Here is a 19,337-nt window from a genome sequence, read left to right on the forward strand (position 1 = left end):
ATGGGAAAAGTAAATCCTATTGATTTCAGTGTGAACTGAGTGCAGCAAGCTTAGCCTCGTTAGCACAACCCAATGTCCTAAAATGTAAAATGCCTGCTACAATGGATCCAACGTTCCCAGTTATAAATGCTATTAGAGTTGGGGGCTGTAAGGGGAAAACCCAATCATGTAAAAGTGTTCTGGCAAGTTCAGTTTCCCATGTCAGATATGTGAAATCAAGACTTGTTAGAACCAACCTGTTGTGCTCTGAGGCTAGGGATGGAGGAAATGCTATTCAGATTGCATTCAGGACCAAATCTATGATATGCGCATTTTTCAAAAACAATGTGAGAATCAAAACACAGTCATCCTCAAAATTGCTTGGGGGGGGGGATGTGTTTAGGAGAAAGTTGCACGAATTTTCATGAGGATTTAATCCCCGCCCCTGCAAACTGCTGCAGAAGTGTGGAGAACTCAGTTTAAGATTGGAAAAATGAGAAACAGAAACCCCAAAAGGACAGATGTTTCCATCCCTATCTGAGCTCTGAACCTCAACTACCTCTGCCCTTGGGCTCTGTCTGAAGTTTACTATCATCTCAATCTGATTTTTACTTTTTAAAAAAATGCAAATCTGACAGAAAGAAAGAAGATACTACTACTACTACTACTACTACTACTAATAATATTAATAATAACACCATTGCTAGCTGGCATTAACAATAAGACTATTCCATAATTTAAACATATAAATTAAATATAGGCAGTCCAAATATCCAAAGAGATATCTAAATGAAATTGATGATTATAAGCCTTGAGTTTGAATACATGGGCGAGGGGGGGGGGATACTGTTTGTGCTTTTGGAATATATGTCTAATATTTGCCCTATATTTTGGAATATATGTCTAATATTTACAGGTAGGACGTATTGATATATCTTTCACAGATATTCCCACCGTCTTGCTATCCATCCCCCTCATGGCCTACTTGACACCCTGGCTCCCCCTATGTCCTCTTATTCTACCTGCGAATAATGGGCCCCGTGTAAGTACTTTTCATTAGATGAGAAACCTGTGAATTAGTTCAAAGCTCAGACTTAGCTTCTGTGTCTCTCACTGGTAACTTAATTCTTCTGAGTGGAGTTTTAGCTTTGCAAGTCTCTTATCTGCTGGGGTGGGGGTAGAGGAGGAGGAGGAGGGCAGTGGCATGAGGAGGGGCTCTATAAAGGCTTCCAGGCAGAGGCCTTAGCAACAGGGGTGGGAGGAGGATGGGCAAGGGTGAAGGAAAAAGCTCTGCCGTGACACCTTAAGCCCATTAATTTCTCGGTCGCCAGGGGAGACGATGCTTCTCTCCGCATCACCAACGGATTTGGCAAATTGAAAAGGAAGGAGAGGCAGGAAAAGCACAAATCCCGCCTGCCTACAGTGTTGGGATACCTGCTGGCAGCTTGGTTCCGCTGGGTAGTAAAGCTCAGATGCCGGCAAGGGAGAAAAGGCTCTGACGGCTGAGGCAACGCTACCAGATTTCAGGGGAGGGCAAGACCTGATTCGTGTTTGGTGACTTGGCGGGCCCAACTTGACTCCCTCCATTGTACGCTCCGGCTGGAATTAACGTCCACTTTTCCATCAAGACCTTCGGATCGCCTTCCTAACAGAGGTGGCCCCTTGGGATTTTCGTTGGCCTCCTAAAAGAGGGCCTAGATGATCGAGGTTGCATCTAAATCTGTTGTGCGGCAACGTCCATGATATCTAGACCACTGGCCTCTATCTAGGATCACCTCCATCCTCCTTCCTTGGCTGCAAAACCCATTCCGGACTGCTCTCCCTACCCCCATCCCTTTCCCATCCGCCAGAGCCATCGCAGCTGTGGAGATGGCCTTGCATTGGGCGTTGCTCTGCCTCATCTTCTCCCCACTGATGCCGGCCACTGAATACGGCTTGCCCAAATTCATCTGCAGCCCTATGCCTCTGGATATGGACAACGGCTGCCAGTCAGCCAGCCAGCAGCGACACGGAGCAGGGGCTAACAGCGCGGGAAATGGGCACTGGGTAGGGACTCTTGAGGAAGCCAAGGAAACCATCCTGCACCTGCGGGAGACCGTGGTGCACCAGAAGGAGACGATCTTGGACCAGCGGGAGACGGTGCGGGAGTTGACGGCCAAGCTGAGCCGCTGTGAAGCCCATTCCCGGAGACATGTTGGGGAGCACCATGGTGGTCACCATGAAGAGAACCACAGCCATGGGCATGGGCATCACGAGGGAGTTCACAGAGGCCACCACGAGGGTGGGCATCGGACCCACCATGAGGATGGTCACAGGGGACATCATGAGAATGCACACCAAGGCCACCGCGAGGATGGGCATCAGGGCCACCATGAAGAAAGTCACAGGGGACACCATGAGGCTGGGCACCGAGATCCCCACGAAGGCATCCATGCCCGGGAGAACGAGTACCACCATTTTGGTCAACGGGAGCACCATGAACTACAGGTGGGGCACAGCACCCACGATGCCTTTCGTAAGGGGGCTGCCACTGCCAACACCATGGAGGACCCACCTAAGGAGACATCTGGGGTGAACCAGATGGAGAGGATGCTGGAATCCCTCAAGGAGAGACTGGAGCATCTTCAGGTACCAAGTCTTGTGCATCAGCCACCTCTTCTCCAGAAAACTATCCCTTATCTTTTCCAGTTATGCTTTCTTCTCATATTTGTCCATCTGTTCCTTGTCTACCCAAATATTCACCACCCAAGTTTGCCTCCCATCCCTCCCTCCTTTAACGTGATCACAGTAAACAATGGCAGGCAATGCTCTTTATCCCTGGTTAAAAAACCCCCCACCTTATTCAACACACAACCCTCTATAAATCCAATGTCCAAAAACATTTCCCATTCTGCCAGATACACTTTCTCGCATCAAGCTTTCACGCTTCCTCTTCACATCTGTGAAATGCACAACTAGATTCACATGGATAAGTTGTCTTAGCCATAGGGATGATTTTTGGACATTGCATGTGAGAAGCAAAATTTAATATTTTGACAGTTTATTTGAAACACATTATTTCGCTCAAAGAATTCTGGGCACTGTAGTTTACCCCTCACAGAGTTACAATTCCCAGCAACCCTTAACAAACTACAGTGCCCAGAATACTTTGAGAGGTGCTTTAAAGCTATAGTGAAGACACGGCCTATGAAGCTACCCCATCACTACCAACAATATCTGAATGGGGAAAACCACAAATTAAGGTCAGTCAGTACTCCCAGGGGACACCTAGCTTGCCTGTAGTACATGTGAAAAGGATCTAGGTGTCTTAGTAGATCACAGGTTTATCATGAGTCAACAGTGTGGTGCAGCAGCACAAAAAGCTAATGCTATTCTAGGCTGCATCAACAGAAGTATATTGTCCAGATCAAGAGAAGTAATAGGACTTCTGCCTTGGTCAGACCCCCCCCCCCACCTAGAGTGCTGTGTCCAGTTCTGGGTACCACAATTTAAGAAGGATGTTGACAAGCTGGACAAGAGGAGGATGACCAAGATGGTCAAGGGTCTGGAAACCAAGCCTTATGAGGATGGTTGAGGGAGTTGGGTATCTTTGGCCTGGAAAAGAGGAAATTGAGAGGAGATAGGATAGCCATCTTAAAATATCTAAAGGGCTGTCACACATGGAAGATGTAGCAAGCTTGTTTTGTCCTGCTCTGGAGGGTAGGACTCAAATCAATGGCTTCTGGTTACAAGAAATAACTTTCTGACAGTAAGAGGTGTTCAACAGTGGAATGGACTCCCTTGGAAGCTGGTGGACTTTCCTTCCTTGGAGGTTTTTAAACAAAGGTTGAGTGGCCATCTTTCATGGATGCTTTAGTTGATACCTTGCAGAGAAGGGGGTTGGATGAGAAGAAGCTCAAGGTCCCTTCCAACTCTACAATTCTATGAAATATTTCGGATCTCATTTCTTAAGGACGCCGTTGTAGACTGATCAACCTACCTCCATGTCTATTCATCCATCTTCTGTAACAGAGGCCTTCATCAGGCAAGATGCTGCACAAAGCAGTGGATAAAGGAGGATATTCTCTGTCTTAAGGCAGTATGTCTCCTGCTTAAGCCATATCGATCAGTTCCTGATTCTTCCCACTCTGTAAAATCTCTAGAGCTGGGTCATCTGTAGCTTGGTTCTCATCACAGTTTCTATACACCTTTACCCTTTATGTCTGGCAGAAAAATATCTGAATTGATTCCATTGAAAAAAAATTGCGCTGAAAGTCATTTTTGTAGTTAAGAAAATTCTCTAGGTGGATTTATATCTCAGTCATCACTTCTTGTTGCAGTCATCAAGTGAAGAGCATGCGTTTCTGGCTTTATCACATACGGTTGGCCACCATTCTTTCAGTTAAGAAGTGATCCACTCCACACCCCATGTTCCTATCCCTTGAGGGAGCCAACATCTGGCACTCCAGATGCAGATCCCATTATCCCTGACCATTGGGCTGGCTGGGGCTGATGGGAGCTGCTCTAAAACTATAGTATGGTGTAAACCCATTGTCCCTGTCCCAGCCTCTGTTGCAAGAGAGAAAAGATTGCCTTCTGCCACCTTTGTATTAAACTCTCTAAAAATAGGCAGAGATTGCAACTGAGTCCCCTTTTAATCTTCTTTTCCCTAGTCTAAACATACACAGTTTCCTTTACCTTTCTTCATACTGACTAACACACTTTCTAAACGTTTGGATGTCATGTTGCTTTCCTGCCCTCAGGTCCACCTCCCACTTTTTCCTTCCACCCCACTTTCCACAAACACCCTGTGTTCCTTGTCTCTCCCATCAACATATCTATCTCAGCAGCCAATGTATCTCCTTCAGTAAGGAAGATAGTTCACACGGTTTCTTGGAACTCCTTTTCCTAACCGCAGGGATAAATGTAGGTGAAATCTTTGTTAGGACTCCGTAATGGTTTGGTGTCAGTGGTCTCTCTGCCCTTTGCCTCCTGAACTTATCACAAATGACCACTCACTCACATGTACTCTGTCTGTCTATTTCCCTCCCTCCCTATGGCCATATATAACCAGAGACAGAAAATCATCTTGTTTTGCTTTTACAAAAGTGAGGTTGGTGTAACAGAACCAACAGCTTGCACATGATACAGCACAATGATTCCAGTTGAAGTCAGTTTTCTGGTTCCAGTTGAAGTCAATTCATTTCTTTTTACAAGCTCAGTCTATCCACACAAGATAGCACTCAGCTATCTCGGTACCTGCAAGTGAGCAGGTCCTTTTAGAGGCATTTTGGTCTCAGCGGGAAAATGGTCTTCATGAGCCTTTATTCCCCCACACCCCAACACACAAACCTTGATTTCCCAAAGTGCATATCACACCAGCCTCCACCCTGAGGCTTACCACACCTCCAAAGAAAGGAATAACATGTCAACCAAGCTCCAAAATCGACAGCTGGATGAAACCTTTATTGGGGACTTACCACAAGCCTTTAAATTTTCCAGACGTTTCCAGGCGTTTTCAAAATTGAGACCTTGGTTGGAATTCAGTGTTGCGCTATGACAAGCATGGCAGCATGCAAGGTGGAATGACCACCCCACCATTCCCCCATGCACTGTTCTGGGGGTTCCTTCAAACCCCTAAAACAATACTATGGGGTGTATAGGAGGAGGAGAGGGGAGAAAGTCCCATTGCACAAGCAACATATTGCCTGATGATTTTGGAGTGTTTTCCCCCCTTATGGCTCACCATAAGTTTTTAATGAAGATCAAAGTTTTCCTTTCCCTTCCCATCCCTCCTTCTTCTGACAACAGCCGAAACTACTGCCAGGGTGGCGGCATCATTCATCTAGGCCTTAGGAATTCTTTCTGACCGTCCTTTCCTCTCAAAGGCTATCGCTCACCTCACCTTCCTCGCAGGGTTGTTGAGACGAACAATAATAATACGTGATAAAGGTAAAGTCTGTACCGACCATGTTAAATTGGGCCTCTCTCACCACGTTGCACATCCCGTACCTTACAATTGCATCCCCTCGTGTGGAGCAACTGCAAGATCTCCCAAAACGGCTGTCGGACGAGGGATAACAAATAGGCCAGGAATCTAGGAGAGAGGAAACATGCAAATGGATTCGTGGAACGCAGAGGTGGATCGATGGATTATTAGATGCATAGGAAGGTTGGAAGGAAAGCAGGATAGATGAGACAAAGGAGGATGGGAGAACAGATGAGATGGAGTGAAGGACTGACAGATGTAACACTCAGGCCCTCACTGCAAAAAAGAACTCAGGAGGTCATTTGGTGCTGCAACAGTTTTAGGGGCACATAAATAATAATGTTTATATGATCTGAGAGAGCATCCTCCTCCTCTTCAGGGACAGATCAGGAGTCATTTAAGATGGCGGAGTGGATCTTGAGAACACCACAGAATGGCACTTCCATTGAAGACTATGTGCTGCCTATTCTCTTAGTGTCCCCCCTCCCCACTTGCCTACCTGACCATCTGACCTGCCTCTCATGCTGTGCTCCACACCTTTCCATGCCTTCTCTCTTCACCTTCATAGCTTTCCCCTCACACACCACCTCTTAATTACCCTTCGGAGGCCATTCCTGTACAGGTCCTGCCCCATTTTTCTCCTGTGCATATCCGGATTCCCACAATATGGCTCTCATTCTGTCTGGGGTTATATGTGGACGCATACACACCATACATGTAAAGGACATTCCCCTCCACCCACCCAAAGAATCCCGGGAATTGTACTTTACTTATCACAAAATCTACAATTCCCAGCGCCCTTAACAAAACTACAGTTCCCAGGATTCTTTTGGGGAAGTAGTTGGATTTAGGTGTGTTTTAAATGTATGGTCTGTTTACAGCCTAAATGGGAAACAGGATTAATTAAGCCTTCAAAAGGGGGTGGGGGTGGGAATTGACTGGTTTGATTTTAGACAATGGCCCTTTCAGATAGGAAGTAAAATCATGTTGTTGTTGTTGTTATTGTTTAGTCATTTAGTCGTGTCCGACTCTTCATGACCCCATGGACCAGAGCACGCCAGGCCCTCCTGTCTTCCACTGCCTCCCGCAGTTTGGTCAAACTCATGCTGGTAGCTTCGAGAACACTATCCAACCATCTCGTCCTCTGTCGTCCCCTTCTCCTTGTGCCCTCAATCTTTCCCAACATCAGCGTCTTTTCCAGGGAGTTTTCTCTTCTCATGAGGTGGCCAAAGTATTGGAGCCTCAGCTTCAGGAACTGTCCTTCCAGTGAGCACTCAGGGCTGATTTCCTTAAGAATGGATATGTTTGATCTTCTTGCAGTCCATGGGACTCTCAAGAGTTTCCTCCAGCACCATAATTCAAAAGCTTAAATTCTTCGGCGATCAGCCTTCTTTATGGTCCAGCTGCAGTAAAATCATATGGGGGTAATTTGAATGGCAGGATTCCTTCATTTCCTGGACAGAGAGGTTTAATCAGAAAATAATACTAATAATGGAAAGTGCTAAATCTGATGAGTTTTTGACATTTAAGATCTATGTGCTGGCTCAGGCATTTGATAGTGACTAATACCAAGCTTTTGCAGATATTGTTGTATTTCACTGCATTGATTTTAATGGGGAAATGTTTATTTTGCTGTGACCTACCCTGAAAGAAAATTACACAAAGCAGTGTACAAAAATAGTAAAAGCACAGAACAATAACAATACAGTGAACTGCCCTGAGACCTCCGGGTATAGGGCAGTATATAAATTCAATAAATATTAGTACTACTACTACTACTAATAATAATAATTCCACCACACATTTTCCTGTACAGCTGAATCTGATACATGGTAAAAATTCTTCCTGGGACATGGCAGGCTAATATAGACTACGGATGGGGAGCCTATGGCCCTCCAGATGTTGTTCCTGGAGGATGTTGTTCCTGTTATTCCTGACCATTGGCCATGCTAGCAGGGGCTGCTGGGACTTGTAGTCCAACAGTATCTATGGGCTATGGGGTTCCCATCCCTGAAATAGACAATCAAGCTACTCTAGGGCCACACAGCTTACACTGGGTGGGGTGGGGGTGTGTGTGAAGGTGGAGATAGTTTACCTGTTATTTATCTGGACTCAGTAGGGTACAGGTGGGAGAGTCATATAAGAACCAGGGAGACAGATTGAAGTCCCTACATAGCCACAAAGCCCACTAGGTTACAGGCCAAAGGAACCATGCCTCCCTTGCAACGTCCAACCCATCATGGAGGGAAAGACCGTAACTATCCCACCCTAGTTGCCCAGTAGGGTCAACTGGGTTGGGTGTCTGGGCTTTCTTACCCTGGGAGCTGAGTGGAAGTTGGCACCAAGCTTACCTTGGTGGCTCTGTTTCTGGAGCGTATTGTCTGCTCTGCAGGGAACTAAGGTAGGATAAAAAGCAACGTGTCTCCACTCTCTCCCCCACACCTCGGCAAATTATGCAGGTTTTGCACAAGCTACAAAATGATTTTCTGTTAGTCAGCTTTAAAGTCTGCTTATTTTTCAACTTCCAGTTCAATGTGATTTGCTCTCGATAGAAATAGAACACAGCTGTACTTTGAGGTGACACTACCAAGTGGCCAAGCGCTACAAATATTATGAGCACGATAAGTCTTCTTCTTCTTCTTCTTCTTCTTCTTCTTCTTCTTCTTCTTCTTCTTCTTCTTCTTCTTCTTCTTCTTCTTCTTCTTCCAGCTGTAAAGAGTCCATTTCAAAACAGGATGACGTTTTTATTTGGTTAGAACTTTCCTTTATTGTTTTCAAATAAGAAAAATACATCCAAAATCCTTCTCCAGAACTCAAGTAGGACAGGACTGACAGGTTTGGCAGCAAAGCAGCAAATAACTGAGAGGTCGCTCTGGGCGTTTTTCATGGGCACTGCCAGCTTTGGCAACCCTGTACAACCTGAGGCTCAGTAGTACTAGAGCACCTGCTTTGCATGGAGATGGCCCCATGCTCAATTCTTGGCATCTTCAGGTAGGGCTGGGAATGAGGTACACATGATGACCTCTGAAGCACGTCCCATGCACATTATTTTCCCCAAAGAATTCTGGGCACTGAAGTTTACTCCTTAAAGAGTTGCCCATTCCCAGCAACCTTTAGCAAACTACAGTGCCCCGAATTATTGATGGGGAGGGGGAGAGAAATGTGCTTCTAATGTGCTTTAAAAGTATAGTGTGTACACAGCCTAAGGCTTCTTTAAGTGGATGACAGCTCTAATTGCTAGTGTTGTTGTGATTATTTAAAAGATCTTTATCCTGACTTTCCAGTGTAACAAACCTCAAAGAGATTTGTCGCTCCCATTGAAACAGTGTAAAACACCCACCAGACATACATTGACAAGGGCTAAGAGGACATGGGACATTTGTTTAGGGAGGTAATTCTATAGGAGAGGTTTTTCCACAGTGGAGGCCCTAACCTCCAAAGGGCAGGGCTATTGGGAAGAGGGCCTCAGGTGAACATCCAATTGATGGGCAGCTACAAATGGTAGAAAGTGGTATCTTAGATATCCTGAGCCTAGGCTGCTGGCCCAGAACTGCACTTGCAAATCAGGATAGAAGCCAAAGTCCCTGAGGTATGGAAGCAGCTTCTGTTGTGTTGCTATTTGTTGCTATCAAAGTGTTGGTGCTGACCTTTAAAGCCCTAAACGGCCTCCGTCCAGTGTACCTGAAGGAGCGTCTCCACCCCCATCGTCCAGCCTGGGCACTGAGGTCCAGTGCTGAGGGCTTCTGGTGGTTCCCTCATTGCGAGAAGCCAAGTTACAGGGAACCAGGCAGAGGGCCTTCTTGGTAGTGGCACCCGCCCTGTGGAACACCCTCCCACCAGATGTCAAAGAGAAAAGCAACTACCAGACTTTTAGAAGACATCTGAAGGCAGCCTTGTTTAGGGAAGCTTTTAATGTTTGACAGACTATCGTATTTTCATATTTTGTTGGAAGCCGCCCGGAGTGGCTGGGGAAACCCAGCCAGATGAGCGGGGTATAAATAATAAATCATCATCATCATCATCATTTTTTTATATTTATATAAAACAAATACAACTCATATTTACAAGACCCATAATCTGGGAAACAGCTATCATAAAACCATGATTAAAAAACCAATAATGACACCCTACAAAAAACAACAACCATACCCAAATTTGCTTGATAACTAATACAAAACATGTAAGAATTTCCTACTGAAATGCATGTCAGAACAACATTGTTTTCAACTGATACTTCAGGCATAGAGAGATCTCTGTCCTGAGGCAGGTAATTTCATAGCCTAAGCCAGTGGTTCTCAAACTTTTTTCTCTGGGACACATTTTCAGAATAAAAAAATTGCTCATTGCCACACTGATTATTTTTTTAATTGATAAGCAATACACTGGAAAACAAAAAGAAAAGACTCCTAGCAGTGCTTGATTTATAACATAGAGAACAAAATACTTTCTAATATGATCACGGGGCATCCTGAAAATATAGAACAATGCAAATATTCTGCAAATAAAAAAGTATATATTGATACTATACTATACTACACTGAAATGTTTAAACATTTATTAGATTGTCCTTGAATCTTCCTGCCACACTCTTTGAGAACCACTGGCCTGAGCCCATTTTCTTCAACTTGGGGGCTCTAGGTGTTCTTGGACTACAACTGACCATTGGCTAAGCTGGCTGGGGATGATGAGAGTTGTGGTCCCAACTGATCTGGGAACCCAAGGTTAAGAAACATTGATCAAGGGGCCACCACTGAGAAGGCCCTTTCCCACGCATCCATCTATCGGCCAGTTTTTTTGTGGAGTGAAGGGAGGAATGCAAAACAGGATTCCTGTGTTTTCTCTTAAAATCTTCCGTTTTTCCTGTGGAGCTGGAGTGCCCAGAAGCTAAGAAATCCAAGATATTTTGTTTCTCAAAAAGAGCAGAGGCCTTCAAAATATGTTCTGAATAGCACCTTTGTACGTGGTTTTATGATTCTGCTTCGTACGTGATGGCTTTTACTGAAGAAGCCTTGAAAGGAGGGACAGGACAGTTCTACAGCCATCACTGTGGGTGGGAATAGAGATTACTAGAGCATCTGAGGTGTTAACCTGAGTGCAGTGACTAAAAATAATTATGCTGCCCTTTTCCCTCGCTTTCCCCCTTCTTAATACGTAAGCAAGAATTAGATATCCAGGAACACACCAAACTGGAGGTGGGGGTACAGTATCAAAGTTTGTGGGTCTCCCAGTTCAGGCCTGTGGGCAGGGAAGGGACTGTGGGAATTGGCAGTAGTGGCTCAAGATATTTTGCTTCCAGAAACAGAACCCAAATGTCTTCCTCCCAGCCCCTGGCCCCATTTGAGAAAACACCTGAGAAAGTCTTGCTGCATCAGTCAGACACCACTTCTTGTGGTGTTGCCTGAAGCAGTTTGTCACACTTGCTGTGCGGCAGGGCTGGCTCCAGGTAGCTAGTGCCACAGATCTGTTGACCTGGGAATAAGTTCCATTGAACTCAATAAGGCTTACTTTTGAGTAGACACATGCAGGATTGTACAGTCAACGAACTGTTTGTTTTATGTAGGCTGCGTCTTAGACAAGGCCTGATGCATTATTATTATTATTATTATTATTATTATTATTATTATTATTATGCCACTAGAGTGTATGGTTGCGTACACAACATACCTTTAAAGCACAAATGTACGCAAGAATCCTGCGAACTGTATTTTACCCCCAACAGAGCTGCAAGTCCCAGCATCCTTAACAAACTACAGTTCCCAGAATCTTTTTGGGGAAAGAATGTTATTTAAGTGTGCTTTAAAATTTAAAGCTTAAATGTATGGTGAGTATGCAGCCAAAGTCATTTAAAGAACAACGAACAAGCAACACAGGTTCCTTCTCTGTGGCACTTAACAATCTAAAATTCAACACAAAGAAGATGGAGGCGAAAGTCACAGGAAGGCCATGTGCTTAGTTGGTTATACGTTCAGCAGGGGATGAGAACTAATAGATTGTGAAGAAGGTTTCACAAAAAGTAGCTTTCAGGAGAAGAAAGATGAGAGAGGCAACAGAAGTGTCCTGGTAGGAGGTTCTGGGGTTTTGAGGCAGAGTTATAGAATTAATGGTTGACATGTCTGCCTGTCTTGCCTTCACCAGCACAATCGGAACAGCTCTGTCTTCTCCACGTCCCTGCGCGATGCTCTCCAGAAAAAGATAAGCATCTTGGAGCATCAGATCCACGAGAAATCAAACACCTCTGAGCATCACACGGTGGGTGTGCCAACAGCAGCAGGGCTCAGGCACAAGCACGTCTCTCATGGGCACAGTGTTGAGAAAGGTGAGTGGCAGTCACACACCAGGTGTTGCCAGGGTCAGGGTGGGGAGAGGGGGTTTGGTCTTGAGACAATGGGGTGGAGATGGAAGGAAGGAAGGAAGGAAGGAAGGAAGGAAGGAAGGAAGGAAGGAAGGAAGGAAGTCATCTTCAAGTATCTGAAGGGCTGTCATAGAATAAATTCATTTTCTGTTGCTCCAGAGAAAGGGTAGACAATGTTATTGGAGCACAACTCCCATAATTCCCCCTGACCACTGTCCATGCTGACTGGGAATTGGAATCTAAAAACTGTCAGGAGCTCGTCCTACACTCGAGTAGGATCCTGGCAGAGACACATGCCTGACTGGCATGTTCTCTCCCTCCTGGTCAATTGTTCGGGAGCTTCAGAAGCTTTCTTCAGCCCAAACATCACAGCGAACGATGCCAACAGACATCAGCACACTTAGGGATCCGCAGAGTCTTTGCAGCTTGCATGACAGACCTCAGCAACTCAGCATTTTGGCTAATCTACTTTATTTACATATAAACACACACGCCCTGCAACACGGCTCCCTCTCTCTCTAGCATCAGACAGCAAAGAGAAAAAGAACAAAGGACAATAGTCCCACTTCACGGAACACAGTAACACAAACATCCTTTCTCCATCACTTCCCACGTTGTGGACTCAAAACATATACCGTCATGTGATAGACTACAATCCCATGACTGCAATCATGGAGCAGGAATTCAAACAAAAACATGTGGAGGTCACCACTGCACTGGCAAACCTTGCTTCAGAGCCATGGTGGCTCTGAATCAAGTGTGTGTGAGTGGGCAACCTTTGGCCCTCCAGATGTTGCTGAACTTCTACTCCCCATCATCTTTGCTCACTGACCATGTTTGCTGGGGGTGATGGGAGGTGTTGTTCAGCGACATCTGGAGGGCCCAAGGTTCCTGCTCTAAAATTAATTTCTTAGGCAAATAAATTTATCAGCATGTGGACAGTGGAATAAGTGGATGTCATTATTTAGTGGGGTGAATCATGATCCAGTCAGAAGAGAGATGGGCGGAAGGATGTGTGGAAGGAATGACAACACAGTGGATTCATAGATCGGCAGATCCACGGGGAGGCAGAATGAAAGATGTGGGGATGCATGGCTCAGTGACAGAACATTGAAAACATGGCTTGGTAGATAAAAGCAGTCATATGTGACCTCATTGGCTGGTTCATTGGTTGTGGGATACAAGGAAACCTTAAAGATTTTTTAAAAAACACACACACACACAAAACAAAAAACATATTTTGCAAATACAATAAAAAGAAACATAGGGAAAAAAATTAAATGCCAGCTGACTTTGTCAATAATATATTCCATCAATCCTAAATTAAATGTGTGGATCAGTATAAGTAGCCCACATGTACAGATAGATACCTAAAATGAGACTAGCAATTATAAGCCATTCTTTCAAACACAGAAATGACAGTAAGATCTTCAAACCACTGAGTAATATCTGCTGGAGGCTTGTCCTTCGAACCTTATAGTATAAGGCTGTGCCCATAGCATACATTTAAGGCACATCCCCTGCAAAGAATCCTGGGATCTGTAGTCTTAGCCTCGCAGAGGTACAATTCTCAGCACTCTTAAGAAACGACAGCTTCTCGGGAGAGGGTGTGTGTGCTTCAAATGCTAGGTGTGTATGCCCATTTTAAGGATTCTCAGAATCCACTTGCTGTATAGGTGGAAGGAAACTTTAGCAGCCGTGTGAACAGATATGACTGGATAGACCATGATGAATGGAAATGGACAGCTCAGGAGACAGACAGCAGAGTGTGATGGATGAATGCTGTTGTTGTCCATTAATATTATTTCATTTGCACCATCAGTGTGCATGGGGCTTTACAAAGAAGAGGTACCTGCCCCTAGGAGTGTACAACAGTGTGAAAACCCAGTACAAGGAAGTCCACAGAGAAAGTGGAGGGAGGAGTCAACTAGGAAATTGTGCATGATATTTCTGGTGATCAGGCTTAGTTACAGTTGGTGGGGGGAAGATGGGAATGGATCAAAAGAGTATTTGGGGGGCGGATGCTTGGTAGATAAACTGGGCAGTTAGCAGCCGATGGATGGACAAACCCAATTCCCCTCCATTTCTCTGTGTTGGCAGCTCAGTCCCACATCTCTGACCCCCTCTGTCCTCCAGGAAACAAGGTGGAGAAGCAGTCTGAGGATTTCCGGGTGGGCTTCCCCCTCCGCACTAACTACATGTACGTCAAGGTGAAGCGTACGCTCCATCACGAGATCTTTGCCTTCTCCATCTGCCTCTGGCTCAAGTCCAGTTCAGCACCGGGAATGGGCACCCCTTTCTCATACTCTGTGCCAGGCCAGGCCAACGAAGTGGTGCTCATCGAGTGGGGAAATAACCCCATGGAACTGCTGATCAATGACAAGGTACGGGAGCAAGGCCAACCTGGGAGCTTCTTGAGTGGGTGGCGGTGGTCAGATATGTTGCGAGACTCACTGTGAGATGAGCTTGTGGGTGAGCTAAGAGTTTGGACCCTGGGTGACAACCTGGAGGCAGAGACGGAGGATGAGTCAGAAGGAAAATGAACTGATATTGATTTACATATATTAGTAAAGGTAAAGGTAAAGGGACCCCTGACCATTAGATCCAGTCGTGGCCGACTCTGGGGTTGCGGCGTTCATCTTGCTTTATTGGCCGAGGGAGCTGGCGTACATCTTCCGGGTCATGTGGCCAGCATGACTAAGCCGCTTCTGGTGAACCAGAGCAGCACACGGAAATGCCGATTACCTTCCCGCCAGAGTGGTACCTATTTATCTACTTGCACTTTGATGTGCTTTCGAACTGCTAGGTTGGCAGGAGCAGGGACTGAGCAACGGGAGCTCACCCCGTTGCGGGGATTCGAACCGCCGACCTTCTGATCAGCAAGTCCTAGGCTCTGTGGTTTAACCCACAGCGCCACCCGCGTCCCTTTTCTCACATATATATTTTTCTCTCATATATTAGTAACTTTGTATGAATGTAACATTTTTATAGGTAACGGTGTATTTTTGTAATATTTTGTCAAAGCTTTCTTTTGTTGTTTCAGTTTTCTGTACACCACTTAGAGATATTTTATAAATATATGAAGCGGTTTAGAAATCAAATAATCAAATATGTTTGAAAAATGGCCACCATGTTCATGTTTTTCCTCTGTCTCGTCTGCCTTTTGGGTTACAATAAATAAAAAACCAAAAACAGTTTTTTTATGATCACTTGGGCTGGAACAATTCAGTGATGTCCTACCAAATCTGAAGAGGGCCCAACAATAAATTAAAGAGACAGAAGCCTGCCTTGTTTGCCATTTCAGGCCTTCTGGACTGGGGTTCTGGGATATACAACATAAAACGAATTCCTCACAAGGTAGACAAGAGGGGACACAGACAGGGGATTAAGAAATCTTGACCAAAGATTTGCTGTAAACGAGAGATGTACAGTAGCTATAGATACCTTGACTTTTGCATTAGAATATTCTGTGAGCTACATCCTCCCATACCTAATTCTGGTTTTGGAATAAATTGTGTCAATTGAACAAACCTTGATCAACAAACATCCATTCATTCACAATTACAGCTACAACTCTAGAGTCCACAGCTGCATCGTGTCTTTATTGGAACCAGCCAAAAAGTCCCAGACATGTGGCAATATTTTGATTTTCTCCATAGCTCTTCACCAGATGGGATATCACACAAAGGGACAGACAAGGAAAAGTTTGAAACAAAAAGTACACAACTAGATGTTGTAGCCACGAGGTTGCCATTTCCAAGATGCAGATTGCAAGCTACACAGCTAGTTTAGTTTTAGATAAAAATCTTCACCCCACCATCCTATATTGCCCGGTGAAGTGTTCTGGAGAACTCAGAAGTTGCCACATTGCTGTTAATTTTTGGTTGGCCCTATTAAGAGTATTACCCCATTAAAGACATGGTTTCTTTTTGACAATCTTTGTCTTTTACGTGTTTTGAAGTTCAGCTTGTCCTTTGGCCACAGCCTTCAGCAAAGACCTCAGAAGGGATATTGAGGCATGCCTCAGGATTCCATTGAAACTGGATCAGCAAAATATATTGTGCTCCATCCTGCCTATCCTCTCCCACTGTATTGATCTCCCTCCCAAAAACATTGGAGGTGAGGCACAGAGAGATATTCCCAAGGCTTTATAGCTATCTGGATGGCAGCTATAACCTGCTTCTTCTAGTTCCAAGGCTGTGCAGGTTCAACTTAGCTGGTGCCAATCAGATCATGATACACTTATTGCAGCAATACTCTTAGGGCTCAGGATGTTTGCTCACCCCACTTTAACCTTTTTTCTCGGCAGGCTGCCACATTACCACTGGCCATTAATGATGCTAAGTGGCACCACATCTGTGTGACCTGGTCAACCCGGGATGGCATTTGGGAGTCTTACCAGGATGGAGTCCGGAGAGGGAGCGGAGAGAACCTGGCTCCCTGGCATCCGGTGAAGCCTGGGGGCGTTTTCGTACTGGGCCAGGAGCAGGTAAATACCCCTCGATTATTACTTCTAGAGAGCCATTTCTGGTTCCTCTAAATCTGGGGTGGGGAACACGTAGCCCTCTAAGTGTTGCTGAATTACGCAGTGCCATAAAACATGCATTTTTGGGTTCTGTGCAAGCATGGCTCAGAAAAAAGTGTCTATTCTGAGTCGCGTGATCTCACACGGGACATGTGATCTTGTGGAGGTCATGTGACTCACGCAGGAGCACAAGCAGAAAGATGTGCGTCCTGGTTTGGGGTCTTGAGATGTTGGAAGGTGTGTTGTCATCCCTGACAGTTGGCCATGCCAGCTAGGGCTAATGAGAACCAGATTCAAATTCATGGAGGAGAAGGCCACAATCCCTGAAGGCTATGTTCTACCTCCACTCTCAGAGGAGGTAAATGCTTCCGAATATCACTTGCTGGAAACCACCGAAGGGGACACTGCTTCTGCACTCAGGTCCTGTTTGTGTGCTTTCCATAAGCATTTGGTTGGTCAGTGTGAAAACTGGAAGCTGGGCTGGAGTTGGCCTGGCTCAGCAGGCTCTTCTTATGTTCTTATGGAGTCCAGCACCACATGGAGGGCCACAGATTCTCTTGCCCTGCTGTGTGTTCACTCTCTTTCCCCACTCCTCTTCCTACAGGACACTCTGGGTGGCCGCTTTGATGCCACTCAAGCCTTCATTGGGGAAATCTCAGATTTCAACATGTGGGGCCACATCCTGACACCAGGTGAGGTTTACAAGATGGCTACCTGCACCAGCTACGCCGGTGGCGACATCATCAACTGGGCCGAAGCCTCCATGGAGCTTCACGGAGGAGTAGTCAAGCTACCATTTAATGCCTGCCACTGAGAGGCTACAAAGGAAGAGGGACTTCTGGGTTCTTGAGAGGAGAGTGAAATCTAGGGGGTGGGGCTGGGCACAAGCCCCCCAGGATTTTCTGGAGAGACAAAGATACCTAGTGGTTTTTTGTTTTTTATAAAAGAGGGTAGGGTTTGGAAAATAATGGGGACCTTTCCATTTGGGACAAGGGTACTCCTGGATCTCTTAGGAGAGGGTGGGGTGTATGTAGCCAAGTTTTGTGCAGGGAGATCTTCGGATCTGGAATCTAGCATGCCTGGATTTTCTACAAGGGTGCCTGACCAAAATTTTACCTTTAAAAAGTAAGCAAACATTTGGAGCATTGATGTCTGTACTGTGGAGGTGAGGGACTTTTGTCCCAACTATAAAATGGCGCCATCATGTTTTGCAATGGAGCACTTCCTTAATATGTGAAGTAAATGGAAACGGCATTCTCATGGTGGAACATAAAGGTAGATGCATGTAAAATATAGGAGACTGCTGACATAGGTCTTTTGTAAGGCCTTAATAGCACAGCATTGGTTCATTGGGAAGATGATTGGAAATAGATGATCCAATCTCTGGCAAACTGAGTTTCCCAACCATCTCTAAATCTGTTTTTAAATAGTAGCTTTCTTCTGTTGCCTTTGTGAAATATGCTTGGCAGGAATTGGAGGGAAAGTTACGGTAGGTACTTTTTTTTTTTTGTCTTGGAGATCTCTAACACTCCCTCCTCAGTTCAGAAGACAAGATCTTGTGTTGTTGTTTTTTACTAAACTAAATAGCCATTTGCGAACTCAAACCTCAGCTTATCTACTTCCTCTAAACAGGAAGACCTCCGTCCCTCATCCCAAACATACTGACCAATTAAATACACCCTACACATCCTATTAGGAGAGTTAAAGTTCTGTGTGTCAATCTTAGCCCGTCCATGAGTTATCCTAAAACTTGGTGGAGCCCGCTTCCGGAACCATTGTTGATTTTAACATCTCCTTTCCGCTCCTTGGGAACAACTTCCAGGATCTAGACCTTCCTATAAGATTTGGGGAGGATCTGTAGGAATATTTTGCTCTCTTTGTCAATATGTATAAAACGTGTGCCTCTACACTGATGCTTCTCTCCTTAGGTGGATTCACATGACCATTTTTCTAAAGGTTTTTAACCCAATTCCACTAGTTTGCGTATCTTAGGCTAATTTGTAAATATTTCAAGATATGTTCATCAATATCAAGAAAATCAACTGTTTGGGGGAAATTATTCCAAATGTGTAATGTAGACATGGGCTGAACGAAACACAAAAGCCATGGGCCAAAGTCTAGAAGCAAGCTGATATGTGGGTTGATGGGATTCGGTCAGATTCTGGAAACACCATAAATCCATAATGCACATCACCATAAAAGCATATTTTGTTGTTGGTGGCAGCTCAGATTTTGATGCGCTGCAACAAAGGGAATGCCTGGTTACTACATTTGCCCATATATACAAACCCCCGTTCTGTGCTTCACATTCTCAACCCTCATTCCAGTTGACACTCACAACATGCACATTAGGACACAGGATGATGGAAGACACGGACCAGGTAGAAAATAAGTGCTTGGTCACATGGAGAATGCCATGAACTAGCCTCATACACACATTCGACACAGATTAACTGCAAAAACACAGTATGTGCTGGAGAAAAACAATGGCAAAATGGTTGTACGGATCTGTA

At 45.1% G+C, this 19,337-nt stretch overlaps 1 protein-coding gene across 1 annotated transcript; it reads left to right on the forward strand.

The window, feature by feature from the left end:
* The first annotated feature begins 1,636 nt into the window (after positions 1-1,636).
* Positions 1,637-18,322, forward strand: LOC114582475 (neuronal pentraxin-1-like). Its single transcript, XM_028703537.2, has 5 exons — positions 1,637-2,607; positions 12,083-12,263; positions 14,436-14,683; positions 16,609-16,788; positions 17,429-18,322. The coding sequence occupies exons 1-5, from the start codon at positions 1,849-1,851 to the stop codon at positions 17,636-17,638; spliced, it is 1,578 nt and encodes a 525-aa protein (XP_028559370.2). The 5' UTR covers positions 1,637-1,848; the 3' UTR covers positions 17,639-18,322.
* Positions 18,323-19,337: the final 1,015 nt, after the last annotated feature.

The sequence above is a fragment of the Podarcis muralis genome, chromosome 13, assembly GCF_964188315.1.
Source record: "Podarcis muralis chromosome 13, rPodMur119.hap1.1, whole genome shotgun sequence".
In the NCBI taxonomy this organism is placed as follows: Eukaryota; Metazoa; Chordata; class Lepidosauria; order Squamata; family Lacertidae; genus Podarcis; species Podarcis muralis.